We start from the raw sequence: 16,954 nt of genomic DNA on the forward strand, positions 1-16,954 counted from the left end.
TCTGATCAGCTGCCTTCCCCCACACATCAATCGATGTGTCAAGATCGCATCAGAGCAAGGAGTTGAGGGGTCTTGCCTTGATGGGAGACACATTTGCATTTTTCTCATTCATTGCTAAAAAGCAAATGAGCAGGCCCTGACAGGTTATTATATTAAGATGGACAGTGAAGGTCTGAGAGGTCACAACACACCTTCTTCAGCCCTACTGATGTGATTAGCTCATCATTAATACAGTCTCTTCAATATTGTACTGAATGCTGATGCCATAGAAGAATCATTTCTGGTTCCACAAATAACCTTTCAGCATTTCTGCACTCCTTTGCTTAGACATCTGCATTGTGTTTTTGTTTATCTGTCCTTGTATACCCTCTTTTGCAAATGCACAATATATGCTATGGAGGGGTTTGGTTATTTTCAACCTTTTATGGTTCTTTGGGATATTAAAAGGTTCTTGAAAGGTTCTTTGTGGAACCAGAAATGGTTCTTCTATGGCATCACTCTCTACTTCTCTAGAATTAGTTTCAAGTTTGCACCTTTATTTTTCTGTGTGTAGGCCATGATCTGGTTCCTACCCTATTTTGCAGTTTTTCCCAGTTGGCTATATCTCTGAGTGATTTCTTTGGTTTCTATGTTTCTCTTGTAGGCTGATTGAAGTGGATCCCGTTATAATAATATGGAAGCACTCTGGGATGTGTCATTCTGCATTTCTAAAGTAAGTGATTTTCTACACGCAGGTAAGTGGTATAACCTCTGTATGTGCGTGGCTTGAGACATATAGCAGCATCAGTTAATGTGTCATCCACCATCTGTCCACAGCCAAGCACCAATAGCTGAAGTCAAATGTATGTGCGCATGTGTTGGGACTTGGAAATATATCAATACGCCTCCATGCGTAGACCCGCTTCAGTAAAGAGACCAATATTAAGTCACTTAAAATGACAACACCAGATTGTGAGACGTTTATTCACTCTAATTTGTGTGAACTTAACTTCTCCCGTTCCTCCACTACACAGCACACCCCCAAAGGTCAAAACTATTAAAATCTTTAATTTAGACCTATGACCTATCAACTGTTTCAAGTTGATATAGGCTATCCATTCCTCCTCTATTTAAATGCATTTGACTCGGGGTATTGTGTGCGACTAAATTGTCACCGGCCATGGCACCAGCTGCTCTGGGTTTTCTTCAAAATGGACTTGGCAGGTGACAGATGGCATTACTGTACCTTGAGCTTGGGCAGCCGTTTAATGGTCTTGAGAGGCCGGAGGACTCTGAGAACCCTCAGGGACTTGATGGTGTTGATGTCCTTGCCTTTAGTCCCTCTGCGCAGATTGAAAATACTGTTAGCTTGGGCAGGGAATTTATGTAGTGAGAGAGGAGGTTTGATTGCCTCTACTCACTGTCAGACATCTGAGACACACAAGCGGGTACATACACACAGGGACACTCTCTCTCTCTCTTTCTCTCCCTCTCTCTCACACACACACACACGCATGCACACACACACACACAAATAGCCCCATAATCATGTAAACCCTCTCATCCCAGCCCACAATAACAAAGGTTGATTAGAGTACATATATATTCTGTTAGTAGAGTACATGCATGTGAGTAGATATGCTATTCTACAGAAACATACCAATCATATAAAGGGAAGACTTTATTTCTGTAGAATAACGTACAAAATTCTTACAATTTGTAGAATAAATACACAAAGAATCAGCCCCTGGGTCAGGAGGCGGCTTCTTTGCAGGAACCACTGCTGTCAGTCATGGCAGTCGCTGCACGATTTGCTAACAGGTCATAGAATGGGGGTTTAGAAACTAGCTATTATGCTAATAATATATAGCTGTGCCGTCATCCATACAAACAGTGACATTAGCCAAGGACAGTGGCAGAGGAATTGCTAATTGACCAGTGGCACACACATTGTGGCTGTTTCTACGTCCTCGATAAAGAGTGTTTCGTTTTTTGACAGTGGCCTTGGCAATTTGGTCCTTGAAAAAGAGCGACTGTTAAAAAAAGTAAACTTCAGAGATCAGAGAGGGAGAAAGCGAGCGTGTGTGTGTATCAATGTGTTTGTGCATATGGATGTGTGTACAGCCATAACTCCATGTGTACATGTGTGAAGGGTGCGGAGAAGGGCGAAAGCATACAAGAAAAATGAGGACTGAGGAGCTATTCCTAATGTAATTTTGTAAATGTAAATTTAATCAAGCTACACACACACAAGCTATACACAGGCCATGAAACAGTAAATATAGCTATATAATACATGCACACTATAGGCAATGCATTTCGAGTATGTGCTCACTAATCACGTGCATGTACGCTCAGGAGAGATTAGTGGTCACAGTATTTCAGCAGGTTTTTAAAACCTATGGCTCCTTACTCTGAAGCATCTTTTGGGCTCTCTTGAGCTTTTCTCTCCTCTTCCTCTCCTTTCTTCGCTTTCCATTTCTCCACACACACATAAGCCCAGATAAGTCAGCTCATGGTGTATATCAATGTGGATGCAACTGAAACCTCTAAATATACTGTGAAATGATGCCTGGGTGGCCAGTGGGGTGTATGGAGGACCAAGGGACTCAGCAGAACACATGGTGGGTGAAAAAATTAGGGTATTGCACTTTGAGGATATTCATTTTAACATCTAATATTGCAATATAATATTTAATCATGACTTGAGATAAAAGTCCATACTAACTAGTGAGGGGAGGATTTCTTTGTGAAGAGGATGTGAGAATTATGAAAAGTATTGAGGTCACTGGGCAATTGACCCATGTGCACAAGTCTCAAGTCAAGTTTATTGAGCCCTTACATATTACTAAAAATAAACTCAAAACAGGAGAGAAGCATGGTTCCATACATTTTAGGCTTGGGGCCTTTTCCTTCTCGATGGAAAACTCTAGTTCTAACAAAATGGCATGCAGCTCTCATGCTCTGATGACTTGGTTACCCTGGCATGCAATCCGCTAAGTCAATGCCAGTCCTCGCCATTCAAGGACCTCAACACATTTAGATGGCGAGAACAGTCTCCCAATAGCTTTCAGAAGAGCCGTGGGCTAGGAAGATGTAGTGCCTGTGAGTGTGTGTGTGTGTGTGTGTGTGTGTACGAGGTTGTGTGTTCACATCAAAGCAGCGCAGATCAACACTGATTGCTTCATGTGCTCAGCAGCCAGGCATGTGAGGTCATCCTCAGTCACCATGACTATGGTCTTCTCAGCTGCCCCTTGTGAGAGCAAGGAGCATTTCCTGTTTACAGATGGGAGATCTGACATCCAATCAGTTGTGTGATTCACAACAGAGCAGAAGCACTTTGCCTTCTGTTCTTTACTCCCACGGCAAAACAGGATGCATGAGTCTCCTATCTGGCAGCTTTGCATTTTACCAGGTCTTTCAATTCAATTACATGGGGAATTCTGCGGAACGTAATAATACATTTTTAGGATAGAACTGGCCATTGCAATACTGCAAGTGTGTAAAAATATCGAGGATAAATAACAGGATAAGAGTACAGTAGGTTTTTATAGAAAAAAATATTTTCGGTATTGAATTGTGAGTCTTTGGGGGGGGTTTGTTCTCACTGAGTGTACAGGATATAAGGAACACCTGTTATTTCAGTGAAATAGCCTGACCAGGTGAATTCAGGTGAAAGCTATAATACCTTATTAATTTTCCTATAAATCCACTGCAAAAATGAAGCAGAGATGTCGATGAAGGGCAGGAGAGGTGAATCCAGCTGCAGGCTATAATCCCTTAGTAATCTGACCAATTAAATCCACTTTAGTCATTGAAGAGGAGAAATATATGAAGGACATGGTGAAAAGATAAAAAGGGATATTTAAGCTTTGAGACATCTTGGATTGCGCAAAAGGGAAGCGGCAATCACTATTAGGAAGGTGTTCTTAATATTTTGTACTCTCAGTGCAGATTCATACTAGTAGGTGAGCACCAGCTCTGCGTTGATATAAACGCTGATCTTCTGAAAGCTATGAGGCAGAGTTCCCAATATTGTCTTATTGTCTTAATGTCCCAATATTGGGACAGAGGGTCACTTCACTGAGAGGGGGACCAGGGAGAGGGGAGGGGAATCATGGCTATCCCAAGCAGCTCAGGATAGAGACGCTGAAATTCCATTACAAAGGTTGATAAAAGGAAAATTTTGAGTTTGACATTTGGGGACAAGGGACAAGGGAGTCAATAACAAAAGGTAGATAGGGACAGTTCCCACCTGGCCACGCTTTGTTGCGATCTGATGAGGAAAAGCAATGATAAGCATACACCCAGACACGCACACGCACACACACACACACACACACACACACACACACACACACACCATACCATACAGAAACATACGACACATAAATAGACCAACACAAAAGAACAGAAGAAATTATGACTGCCTCAAAGACAAAGTAAAACAAGCATATAAAGAAAGACAGAGCAAAATAAGCACTGTAAGCAGATAACAATATCACACAGGCATGAAGATACAATGATATTATGTAGCCTTACAAATTGAGAACATCAAAGCACATCATAAAGAAAACAAGGATAAGAGGCAAACAGAGGCACTTAAACTAATTACAAGTGCAAAAAGCAAAGAAGTAGAAAAGCCTGATAAAATACTGAGATAAAATGATGAAAATGTGTATTCTGGATGTGTAAAGTGAAAGACAGAGAGTATTCTGGAAGTGTGAATGTTGTTGCAGAAGCCCTTCCATGGATGTTTTTTTCAAAGACAAGAAGACACTTTTGATAAGACAGACAGATTTCGGGGTACAAGCTATGACTGGCCTATCTGCCACGAATGTGAGCAGTTGAGAGAGACGATCAGATGGACAGAATGGTGGAGAAGAGAAGGGCGGGAGTGGGAGAGAGGGAGGAGGGAGGGAGAGGAAATGTGTCCATCAGATAACCCCTCTATGAGGGAATCAGAGTCTGACTCATCCATATCAGGACAGGAACACAGCACACTGTACTGAGCCAGTTCAGCAGCAGAATGCTGTCATACATGCAGCATGTTCAAGGATGAGCTGTGTATTAGAAGTAAGCAAGATACTGACAAAATATATTGCTTTTTTGCTATGAATATGTGGTTTCTGGTCTTCCCTCATAATTCTTTTTCATCACTTGACATTTTTTAAGTCTTTTAAAAAAAATCAATAAAGATGGCTAATATCTACATTTGGCTCTGGTTGAGTTCTTTGATTAGCAACTTGATTTGTACGCTGAATATTATTGATAACACTAGAATCCGTTGTATCTGTCTGGACCATCTTTCCCTCTTATGAAAACTTATGCATCTTTGAAATTGCAGTTGTTAAGAGCACATTTATTTTCTCGTTCGTTGTGCTGCCCTACTCTGCATTATGTATATTATTGCTACTCGTACACATAAAATATATCAGAGAAATGGAAAACAAATAATTGCGGTTATGTAACCGAAAAAACAGATGTAACACAAACACACTTATGTAACACAAACAGACAAAATGTCAATATGAATCTTTGATCGTGACTATGGCTGTGATGATAAGAATAGCAAATAACAAAGTATGGCATTTGTTCGAAAAATGAATTCGGCTGTGAGAGGAAGGCTGCAGACACACCTATAAACTCTGCATAGACAAAACTGGCTCAGAGGGACAACAAGATGGAGAGACAGGGAGATAGACAAAGACACAAACACAAAGACAAGTAAATAGATAGACAGACATAGAGAGCAGGCATTACCCCATAAGGCTCCTGAAAGCAATCCAAGCCACAAAAGAGGAAGATGAAAGGAAAGAGTAGAAGAGAGAAGACAGAGATAGAGTCAGCAACAGATAAAAAACACACAGAAGCATCAGTCTACAATCGGCCCAGAAAGAGGGGGGAATCAGAGCGACAGAGCGACAGGGAGCACTGCAGAACAGCCTTACACAGGTGACAAACTGGAATCGGGGAGATTTTCAGGACATGATTCAATATATTCAATATAAACACTAGAACTGGATGGAAAATAGTTGAAAGAGACTACGGCAGCTCCTTCTTACCCCGGAGACCCACACTGCAGGTCTGTATGCTTCAAGAGGCTTATTACCTCACTTTGTTGTTATGTGTTTACCTGTGTGTGCATGTGTGTGTGCGTGTGTGTGTGTGTCTGTATATGCACACACGTCTGCATTCATGTGTCTGTCTGTCTGCGCCCACAGCATATTCCTCTATGTGTGTTTGTGCGCATGGTACTTTTCAGCTGTAATTCTATAGGGTCAAACCAAAGTCATCATCTTTGTTCACAAATGGCGTTCAACTTGTAGCTGTATATCAACATCTATGAATGAGCAATAAAGATTTGATTGAGAAGATGCACATTTGTAAATATTTAAACAGAGTTGTGATTGCGTAGTAGTATCTGTGTGTGTGTGTGTGTGTCTGTGTGTGCAGACACATTCTTGTGAACACAATAACTCAAGAAAAATACATGATAGAAAGTTCACACTGCCCTTCAGTTAAAGTAAATAAACAAATTTCCTGCTCAATTCTGAGCTATACAGATTGATACAGAAGACTCTAAGGGCTCTATTTTTGTGATTCAATGGTGCACGGTGCAAAGTGCAGTCAAAGGCGCACAATGTGAGCGCACAGGGCGTGGCGGCTGATTTTTAGTAATTTTGTGGCCAGAGGCCCATGCCACACCTGCGGCATAGTTGGGAAAGGGGTTGGATTAGGAGCAGGACTTTATCAGTGGGTGTGGTGGGCCTGGTTTCAATCATGGCCAATCAAATCACCTTTTCCTTCCTGTTAAAAGCAGTGTGCTCTGCACCACAGTACTTTGACAATTCAGAGATGGTAGAGGACAGTCCGTCCGGAGCGGTTCCGCCACAAAAACTTATCCTAAGAGGAACCTGATGTCCTTGTGTGGGAGGTGCAGGATCGGCATGTGCGAATATATGCCACCTTAAATAAGATGCCAAGGGCAGATTATATTAAATTAGTTTGGGTGGATAACACATTTGGTTAACGTGTTGCTCTGGTCCAAGAAGAACCATTGCCAAATGTAGGAAACGGTTCAATATTAGGCAAAGAGCCACACAGAAGTTGGCGGTGAACCGCAGGGACAGTTATGGGAGGGGGCCGTCCACCAGCCAATCACTGACTTCTATAAAGGAGGCAGTCACCTCCACAGGCCCCATCTGTCCGTCATGGTGCATAGTGACAGTTATATGTTGGATGACAATCCTTCACATCACAGCCAAAAGTGTATAAAGTTAGAAAAGTTTTATATTTTATTTTTTCCTGTTTGAGGGACGTCAAGCATACACCAAGCATAGTCAAATTGGCCAACACAAGTTTTGGTGAGCTTTTCACACATTTTACATTTGGTACTTCTTTTCAGGACAGTTAATGTAAAATCCATGTAAGCAAAGCTCACAAAACCAGGAGCCATCTTCATGTTTTACTTGTCTAGTGACATTGTCACTCCCAGGTACTGCATGCTCACTGATATATACTGATATGATCATTCATCAGTGTTTGTGTTGTATGGTAAACTTTCACAGACTCTGTCTACATGTGGGCCAACCAGATGATCAGGTACAAATCTAGGGTAACACTAAAAATATGTGTAGCCGACTAACATGATCAACTATCAAGCTCAAGTTCAAATCCTCAGTCCTGAGTCCAAGTCTGAGCCATTGATATTCAAGTCCGACTCAAGTCACAAGTCATCAAAATTGGGACTCGAGTCGGACTTGAATCTGAGTCCAGGACTCGAGTACTACAACACTGCTGACTACTGGGATAGCACTTGTGTTTATCTCCTTGTGTTTAATGTATCAATCCAACATCCTACCAGCCTTATCACCTTCCTCAAAATGCTTCTGCCAACCTCTGAACAAAGGAAAAGTAAATTTCCAAATACTCTTAGAGGTCAGTGGATGATCTAAAAAAAATCATCTTTATTGGTACATAAAAACACGTTTCGGCAGAAAAGCCTTAATCAGGATTACATGACAAAGAGACAAAGGATCTTAAATACCTAAGATTCCAATTCATGTACCTTGGTTGTAAGGCGATGAAGCAACAGTTTGGTTTTTCTTGTAAAATAGCTCTGAACAAAGCAAATTCTTTCCTTCGTGTCACAATGGAACTGCATTCATATTTCAAAGGCCATTAAATTGGCAGAGGACATTTCTTGTTTGAAATTGGACTCAGCTGATTCAATTTGTTTCTCTAGATCAAAACCAGTTTGGTTTTGGCTATTCTTTTTTAAGAGAAGCATGTTGAATAACACGGTCTCTCCAGAATGCCTTAAACGCCTCTCACATCACTCCAGCTGAGGAGGCACAAGGTTAGCTTCTATAAAGATCACTGGTTTCACAGTGATTCCTTAAATCCAGCGTCTAGGCTGGAGTTTAGTCTCCATCTAGATAATGCTGGACTGTTAACTCAGATGTTTGTTTACTTGTTCTCATTTACCTCAACAATGACTTAAGTGCACACACTGTGTTGTTTATGCTTCCAGAGTCCCAAAGATAAATTGGAAGAGAAGACTTGTTTTAGAAGGATTAAATGGTAGACTATCTGACAAGTAAATGACCCGCAGTTAGTGATACTGTGTGTTGTTTAGTCCACTCAAAGTCAACACAAAATCAATGTGGCCCTATTGGCTAATTTTCTATTTCTCAATCACAACCAGCTGCTTGCTTTGTCACAGCAGAGTGGTTCATTAAAGAAGAACACCAGGGACATGGCAAGAGGTGAATCCTGCTGCCCCATACAGTGTTTGCAGTGATGAAGAAATGCAATCAAAAATAATACAAAATTACAACTGAAAATTGCTTTGTTAGTGGGCACATTCAAAGATGTGTGTCTGCTTGTGCAAATCATTTCAGCACATTTAAAGATGTTGATCCACAACTACAAGAGGCAACACATTTGTGAACATCCTTGTGCAGGTGTACTAACATTGTAACTTCAGTTTGACCCCATACAGCCCATGATAACTCTCCACCAAGAAGGAACAGCTATACATCGGCACTAAGACGAACCAACCACTCTCTCTTCCTTCCATCCTCCCTCCCTCTTTCCCTTTCCCAATCTTACACTTATTAGCCAAACTGCACACGACCCATTAGCCCACTGGGAGGGAGGGGCTGTGGGAGAGTTTATGTAACATTGAAGGATGAGTTTTAGAGAGTCATTTGGGCAAAATAACTCCAGGCAGTGTACAAAGCCTAAGAGCTCACAGGGAATAATTGGATGAACTTGTTTGTTTGTGAGAGAAAAATACAGGAGCAGGGGCACCTAGCTCCAGTGCCAGCATGCTCCAGAGATGGATACTGGAAACTAGGTAACATTAGCTAAAAATACTGTGATACACCACAACAAAGCAATTTCTTTCAACATGTTCTTGTGGTTTGATCTGTCCTTAAAATAAATAACATGAAGTAAAGAATAAACTAGATATATTAACTATATAATTTTATACTGAAGCAGAATAATTCAGAGGGCTAGCGTCACTGGAAAGTAAATGGCAACATTTTATATTCAACTGCAGAAATAAAGTAAAACTTGACTTACGAGCAGGCGAAGGCCACCAGAGCTCCACTGACCACAATGAAGTCAAGAATGTTCCACAGGTCACGGAAATAAGAGCCGGGGTGGAGGAGCAGACCCAAGTCAATCATCTAGAGTAATAGAATGATGTTAATAGAATAACAACAAAGACAATGTGAGGCAATGCAGGCCATATACACTAACAGTCAAAAGTTTGGACACACACATTTTTCTAGAATAATAGTAAAGACATCAAAACTATGAAATAACACAAATGGAATCAAGCAGTGACCAAAAACAAATCAAAACTATCTTATATTTTAGATTATTCAAAGTTGCCACCCTTTGCCTTAATGGAAAGGCAAGGCTTTGGAAAGAAATTCATACATAGGCATCAACTTCATTATTTATATTTGTCTAAGAAACACATTTCAAGCATTTAAGCATAAGCCTTTAGATCAAAATGGCTTTAAGATAATGAAAAACATAGTACATTCAATCAGGTGTGTCCAAACTTTTGACTGGCAGTGTACATTATGTCAGATTTTATTTTGTTTATAAGGACTTGGCTAGAGTCTGTGCCTTGGATCCCTTTTTTCTTCTTAGCTCATGCAAACTCAAAGCATTCATGATCCAAAAAGCATCCTGCACTAGTACAGAGTGCTATCACGCAGAAGAGATGTAAAACCAAAAACCCAATTAGCCATGCCACTGAACACTCGCCCACCACTGGCTCTTGCCTTCCCACGACACTGAAACACTTGTCCGTCTGCTGTCCACCGTGAGCTAGCTTCCGCTCACAGCGCAAATCAAAGTGGAGCTGCAACCCGAGCACAAGCTTCCTGTGGTATCCAGCATTTATATTCCGAGCGCAGCATCCAGCATCTTGACAGCAACTCTCTCACCTTAATCACCATCTCAAAGGTGAAGACTCCAGTGAAGACATAATCCAGATACTTCAGAACCTGCAACAAGAGAGTAAGAAAATATCCTGTAAGATGGTTGAGGCTGTATAAATGATTCAGTGACAGATGCATTTAGTTTAAGACACTTTGGAATTGGCCCCAATGTGTTCCTCTGCCCTGTCAGAGATCTGAAGCCCTCGCAACTTTGTTCTTCCTTGAACAGATGCGCACACAAATTCAAACAAATACACACGTGCCCAAACACATGCACAACATCACCTCAGATTCCCTCTGTGCCCCCCCCCAAGTAGAATACCAATCAGCAATGCTTGTCTGTCAAATGGCCAAAATGAAGGCTTGTGCGTGTGTGTGTGCATTTCCCCCTTTGCTCCAAACATGTGATAACTATCATGCAGAGATGGAAAGAGTAGTCCAAGTGATAGAATTTGACCAAAAATGATAAAGAAAAAAAAAAAGATTGTGTTTGTGGTTCTTCTTCCGCCTTGCCTCTCAACATGGGCAAACTGTCAAGTGCTATTAGGAAGAATTCTAGACATCTGACTTCCCAATCAGTCCTAATGAATCAGCCAGTCAGCTCGAATGAGAATCGAGTGCGTGAGTGTGTGTGTGTGTGTGTGTGTTTGTGAGCACGCACATTTGCATACAAGCACTGGCATGCGTATGTGCGTATGTGTCTGACAGTCAGTGTGTCTGTGTGTAGCTCCAGATGTTTATGTATTAAGTCCAGATGTTTATGTATTAAGTCCAGATGCTAGTCTGACTCACGTTGTTGCGCGGTGCGTTGGCTTGCACGGGATCCTCGGCTGCCAGGGCGATGCTGCTCATAGTGATGACCATCAGGATGCACATTTCAAAGTAGCGCAGGTTGACGATGTAGTGGCATAGCCTCCGCACCCTGGAAGACCACACATTTGCATGCACGCACACACATACACACACACACATGCACAGAGCAGTGACAGCTTGCTAGGTACATTCATGTGTCATGTCCTCCCAAAACAGGCCACGCACAACAACACTCACATCCCTCTCTGTCAAAATAACGCACAAAGTTGGACATGTAGCAGCCTCAGGGAAACCTGTGTGACTCAGCTTTATCTGTTTTAAGCGCTTTCTTTAATGGAATCAATATGTTCTGTGCACAAATAGTTCTAAAAAGCTACTAGTGGATGAAAAACGTGTTTAATTTGTTTATATATGTTTCTTACGAAGTTGGCTTTTGGGAGCAAAACCAGCCTAAAGTATTTCTTCTGCTAATGGTTATAATAATTTGACAATCATCTAAGTTTGCAATTGTACAATAGGGTTTTCCAAGACTGTCATGGGCTATATGCTCATAAAACTTAAAGGACCATGAAAAAGAAAAACACAGGCAATACTGTTTTTAAAATTTCTACAAAGGATAAATGTGCTATGAAGAAAGAGAAAAGGGTCCTCCTATTTGAACACAACTTGATTTTCTCTAATAGGTTACTAGCTGGCAGCTTGTGTCTTCACAATATGATTTGACAAGTGTAAGATTTGTTCAAACAAGGAAGGTCAGCTGTTGTTTTCTATCATATTTTCAGATTAAGAAGCACAAGTGCGTTTTAAAAATATTCGAGGAGGCCATGTCATCACACTTGTAAGTCAACACTAGATCCAGATCAGAAGGAGTTTGAATTATGTACATTACTCAAAACTACACAAGCTTAAAATATTGTTATAGCTATAGTATATCTGTAGGTTGCAAAGTTGTTAATGTTTCTTATGCAAATATAAATAAACATAAATTTACTGTATCTGGCTCTGAGTCTGAGGGATTCATTTAACAAGGTGTGCAAAAGGGGGTTCAAACTGATAAACCCACACCCTGTTAGCTGCCTTTTCACCATTCGCTATGACAAAAACTGGCAGGCAGTGTTTCTATCCACCATGTGCTGTTTGTTAATTTTTGCCACAGTACATGGTGAAAAGCTGCTATTGTGCGAGTTTTAAAAATTTTCTGTTGACTCGCACTCAACCCAGCACTGCAATCAACCCGATCCTACATCATTCCCCTCCAATCACCTCCAAGTTGTGACTTACGGGTTGGTCTGCCCAAAGACAAACATGGAGCTGTAGGGCAGGATGTGTCTGGGCCCATTAGCTGCCTGCTCCTCCAGATCTTTCTTCTCCTCAGTGAGCGGGAGGTTGTCACAGTCTATGTTGTTCACTGGTGTGCAAAAAAAACAACATAAAATATACAATTTTACATTCATTTTTGTAACACAAGCACAATCTCAAAATATGTAATAGCCAGTCTGTTGTTCATGGAAACAAGAAGCAGGCTCTTTGTGGTTCCCCGGCTCAGAATAAAATATAATTTCAAGTTGTATAATTATATTTGCTTTCCACATTCATACAAATGTATAATCAATTCCTCCTACTATTACATATTGCTCATGAGATGTTGGTTACGGGGGTATTGACTGAGCATGACAGATAAACTGTGAAAATCTATATTTGTTCACTAACACACAAAGAGTATAATAACCAATTAGCACACACACACACACACACACACACACACACACACACACACACACTACAACGACATAACATAAATGACTAGACTAGAGTGTAAATGAATCTGAAGCACTGAGTAATATCCACATAGCTCTTTCTTCAACACTAGGCATAAGGTTTGACATTATTCTATTCTTTTATTATTATTCTATTCCTTATCCAGGATTGTGGAGTAACTGATTATATTTTAACAAGATTGCAGTAATCACAAGGGATGGGACGATATATCAAAATTCAATATATCGCAATACAAAAATGTGACAATATGTATTGTGGGGCAGAAAAATGAATCACGATATTATCTACATTTTATTCTGCTGCAGTAATCACAAATGAGACGGCTTGCCATCACAATTTCACAAGTTCTACATCCAAATTATATTATTTGCACTTTGTAATGACAGTTTTAAATTTTTGTTTACATTCCTGCCAGCCATTGCCATTGCTAGAAAGATATGTGATGTAAAAATAAACTGTACAGTACTTTGCTGTCATTGAACTTGGTTGTATTGAATTGTGACCCCATATCACATAACAAATCGCTTCATATTACTGAGGAAAAGCAATCCAAATGTAATTGAAAGAATTCATTTTACAATACTAAAGTGGAGTAATCCAATGGATTATGCTGCTGATAGTATTGTTAATCAGCAACCTGACACCATTTGATTTTTTTAACAGATTACACAGATTTACTCATCAATGAACCTTCCTAACCCCATAGTGATGTGATGGTGAGGTCCAGTACTCACTGGGTATGATGGTGGTTTCCCCAGGCGGGGCGGTGATGGTGACGGGGATGTGGATAGTGTTGCTGTTGAGGCCGGCCTGGCTGGCCCTGGTAGAGTTCTTCTGGTTGTCGGCGTCCTCTTGCTTTTCCCCGAGGCTCAGGCTGCTGACCAATGGCTGCACAGGACTGGAGGCAAGGCCGTCCTCCTCAGCATCTGTCTGTCTGTCCCTGGGGAGGGAGATGTGTACCTCGTCATAGGCATCATCATACTCTGCTCTCAGGGTTCGTAAACTTTTTTCCGCCACATGAGATCCATATGGGAAATTTACTCCGTCCTCCTGGGAGATGGAGCAGAACTCATGTGGCAAGACACTAGAAGCAAGCTTTACTGCCATGCTGCTCAAACACACAGTTATATAGTGTTTATGTATGTATGCAGAGTGATATGGATAATCTACTATTCCTATAGTATGTCTTGCATAGTCTCTTTGCACTGTATGCAGGATCCTGTTCTTGTACCATACCTGTCAGTCTAAAAGTGTAAAAGCATCCCCCCCAAGCACTGACAAATTCCTGTATGTTTACTGTATTTGGTGATGAAAGGGATTCTGATTCTGACACTGCAGTATTTGCTCACCATGGGGGGTAGAGTATGTTTTGTATAAAGCGGGGAGAAAGGTATGTGGTCAGTAAATTCAGCATTTATAAGTAGACAGGAATGTATTCAATAAGAGTTATCAGAAAATACAGAAATATATGTACTTTAATAGTCCCCAGGACAAAATTGGGGGGAAATACCACACAAAATATCAGGCAACAATTTACTTTACGATGACCTTATTTCAGTGTATTATTCGGTGTATTACAAGGAAAAGTATTGTGCACAGTTATGCTCTAGTACTACTATACAATCGTGCCTCAGCACCTAAGTGTTGCTGAATATTGTCCCAACATTTCTCGCTGTTCTAATTACTGAAACTATGTAAAGTTGTGTCTCATTGGGCACCAAGGTGACAGGTTATATAATATGTCAGCATTCCAGTATGTGGACTGCTATGAATTACCAGCAGAAAATAAGTTGGTCATTAGCCAACTGGTTGCCTATTTATTCATCCTGTCATCCTATTCCTAATTATTCATGACTGTGACATCAGCTGAAACTATTTTGTAAGTACATATTTTATATATTTTGTGTATTTTGTGCTTACATTGTATAGCTACACCATTGTCAATACATTATTAGGGAGATTTTCATTACAGTAAGTATTATAGTGTCACCTACTTAAAATACTTTTGAATAGGTTAATACATAGGTCAGTAGACTAAAATAAGGTCACTGTAAAGAGTTACCAACTATAAAAACATCAAATATTCCAATAATATCAACATATCCAAAGCATCTTATATTGAAAATATTTAGTATGGTATTTGTGGTCTTACCTATGACCTTTGGCATTTCTGTTCCGTTTACAGTCCTCCGCATCGAGTGTAGACTGGGCTCGGACCATGCGAGAGCAGCGCCCCTTCCTCTCTCCATTGCTGTCCCCTCCTCCTCCCTCCTTCTGTCCTCTCCCCCTGCGCTCTCCCCTCGCCCCATTAGCCAGGGCCCCATTCCCCTCTTTCAGCTGACGATGGGAGTGATGGTGGCGGTGCTCCCTGTCCTCTCCTCCTCCTCGTACTTCGTTCATCCCCTCCTCTGGTGAGCCTCCCTGGTGGTGGTGCCTGTGTCCCTGCCCTCCGTCGCGGCTGCGGCTCCTCTCCCCCCTCCCGTCTTTAGTCCTGGGACCATCGGGCTGATCTCTGCTGCGGCTGTGATGGGCGTGGTGCCTGCCTCCCCGGCCGTCGCCCGCATCCCTGCTCTCCCCGTTCCTGTCACGATGGCGGTGATGTTTTCTGGAGTGCGTGTGGAGGGGATCTCCCACCCCGTCCTGCTGGGGCTCCCCCGCCTCCTCCCTGCCTCCTTCCGGGGGCCGGGGTTTGTCACCGTTCCTCGCCTCCACCACGAGCGGTCTGTCCAGGTGGGTCTTCATGTCGGGACGCAGGTGGAGGGCAGAGGACACGCGGAGGCGCTCCTCAGGATCCAGCTCGTTGAACAAGGCCTCGCTGCTGGCCCTCATGTTGTGTCTCCTCAGCTGGTTGGTCCTCTGCTCCCAGATTGACATGGACTTTGCTGACCGCTGCTGCTCCTTACTGCACACAGGAATCAAATGGACAGGACAGGGAGAAAGATCATGTGACAGTGAAAAACTAGTTTTACTTATCTCTCTTTCTCTTTTACAAGTTTGGTCCTTGTGGGGTTTAGATAAACATCACCGTCCACGGTTTCATCCATAGCAACACCATCTTCTGTTACTAACCCGAGGATTCACATATTAGATCAAAACTATTTATTTCTAATGACAAGTCATCAATTTCCTTGTCCACAATGTACAATAAAGGACCAGACACAAGATGGTCTATGGATGCACCAGCACAAATGTTCACCATGGTAAACTTGTCATTTACCATGCTTGGGTGTAACATGGAGTAGTAGCTCAATTCCTCTACAGAAGAGTGCTTACTACTGTTTCATCCCAGCAAATGAATGGGTAAAATCAGTCTGTTGCTGTGGGTCCTCACATCGTGTCAGGACCCACCAGAGGGAGGGCAGTGACTCATTTTGGGTCCTCAACCTCAAACATTTCACACATGGTCATGTTTGGATACAGGCACAAAATAATGCCATCACACTCTGCATAGATAAATCTTCACCAGTGGTGATCAACATGAATACCATCTGCTAGATGATGTTATGGCTTGTCTGGGTAATGTCTTTTCCGCCTTTTCTTTTTTCCACTATCTGGTGCCGGTGTCAATCAGACCTGGGACAAACATTTGCATTTGCAAATAAGTCTTAGCATTCATTTAACTGAGTTAACCTACATGGAGTACCAGGTGGGTGATTCAAACAGTGTCAAGTAAGCTGTCAATCACAGAATTAATTTCCAGAGCTTGATAATTGGGTTATGTGGGTTAAGTGGAAGGTGTTCTTTTGTAATGAGGTTAGCAGTTTGATCTAAAAAGCAAGAGGACCAAGCAATTTTTCACTTTTAAATAAAAATGCCTTGATAAATGTGGTATTGTTTGATTTAACAGTTAAAAAAAAGAAAACATAAAACTCTGACCCATCTCAGCCATATGCCTACTTCAGTGACTGTGAGTG

The 16,954-nt window shown here is 41.6% G+C and overlaps 1 protein-coding gene across 1 annotated transcript in view; it reads right to left on the reverse strand.

Moving 5' to 3' along the window:
- The window catches only part of cacna1bb (calcium channel, voltage-dependent, N type, alpha 1B subunit, b), a 177,019-nt gene that overhangs the window by 45,387 nt on the left and 114,678 nt on the right, over positions 1 to 16,954 (reverse strand). Inside the window, exons 23-29 of the mRNA XM_078286375.1 lie at positions 15,193 to 15,942; positions 13,775 to 13,980; positions 12,543 to 12,669; positions 11,241 to 11,370; positions 10,455 to 10,514; positions 9,574 to 9,680; positions 1,226 to 1,322 (exon numbers count right to left, since the gene is read on the reverse strand). Coding sequence (XP_078142501.1) covers positions 1,226 to 1,322; positions 9,574 to 9,680; positions 10,455 to 10,514; positions 11,241 to 11,370; positions 12,543 to 12,669; positions 13,775 to 13,980; positions 15,193 to 15,942 — 1,477 coding nt within the window. The remainder of the gene's footprint in view (positions 1 to 1,225; positions 1,323 to 9,573; positions 9,681 to 10,454; positions 10,515 to 11,240; positions 11,371 to 12,542; positions 12,670 to 13,774; positions 13,981 to 15,192; positions 15,943 to 16,954) is intronic.

This window comes from Centroberyx gerrardi, chromosome 2 (assembly GCF_048128805.1).
Source record: "Centroberyx gerrardi isolate f3 chromosome 2, fCenGer3.hap1.cur.20231027, whole genome shotgun sequence".
NCBI lineage: Eukaryota > Metazoa > Chordata > Actinopteri > Beryciformes > Berycidae > Centroberyx > Centroberyx gerrardi.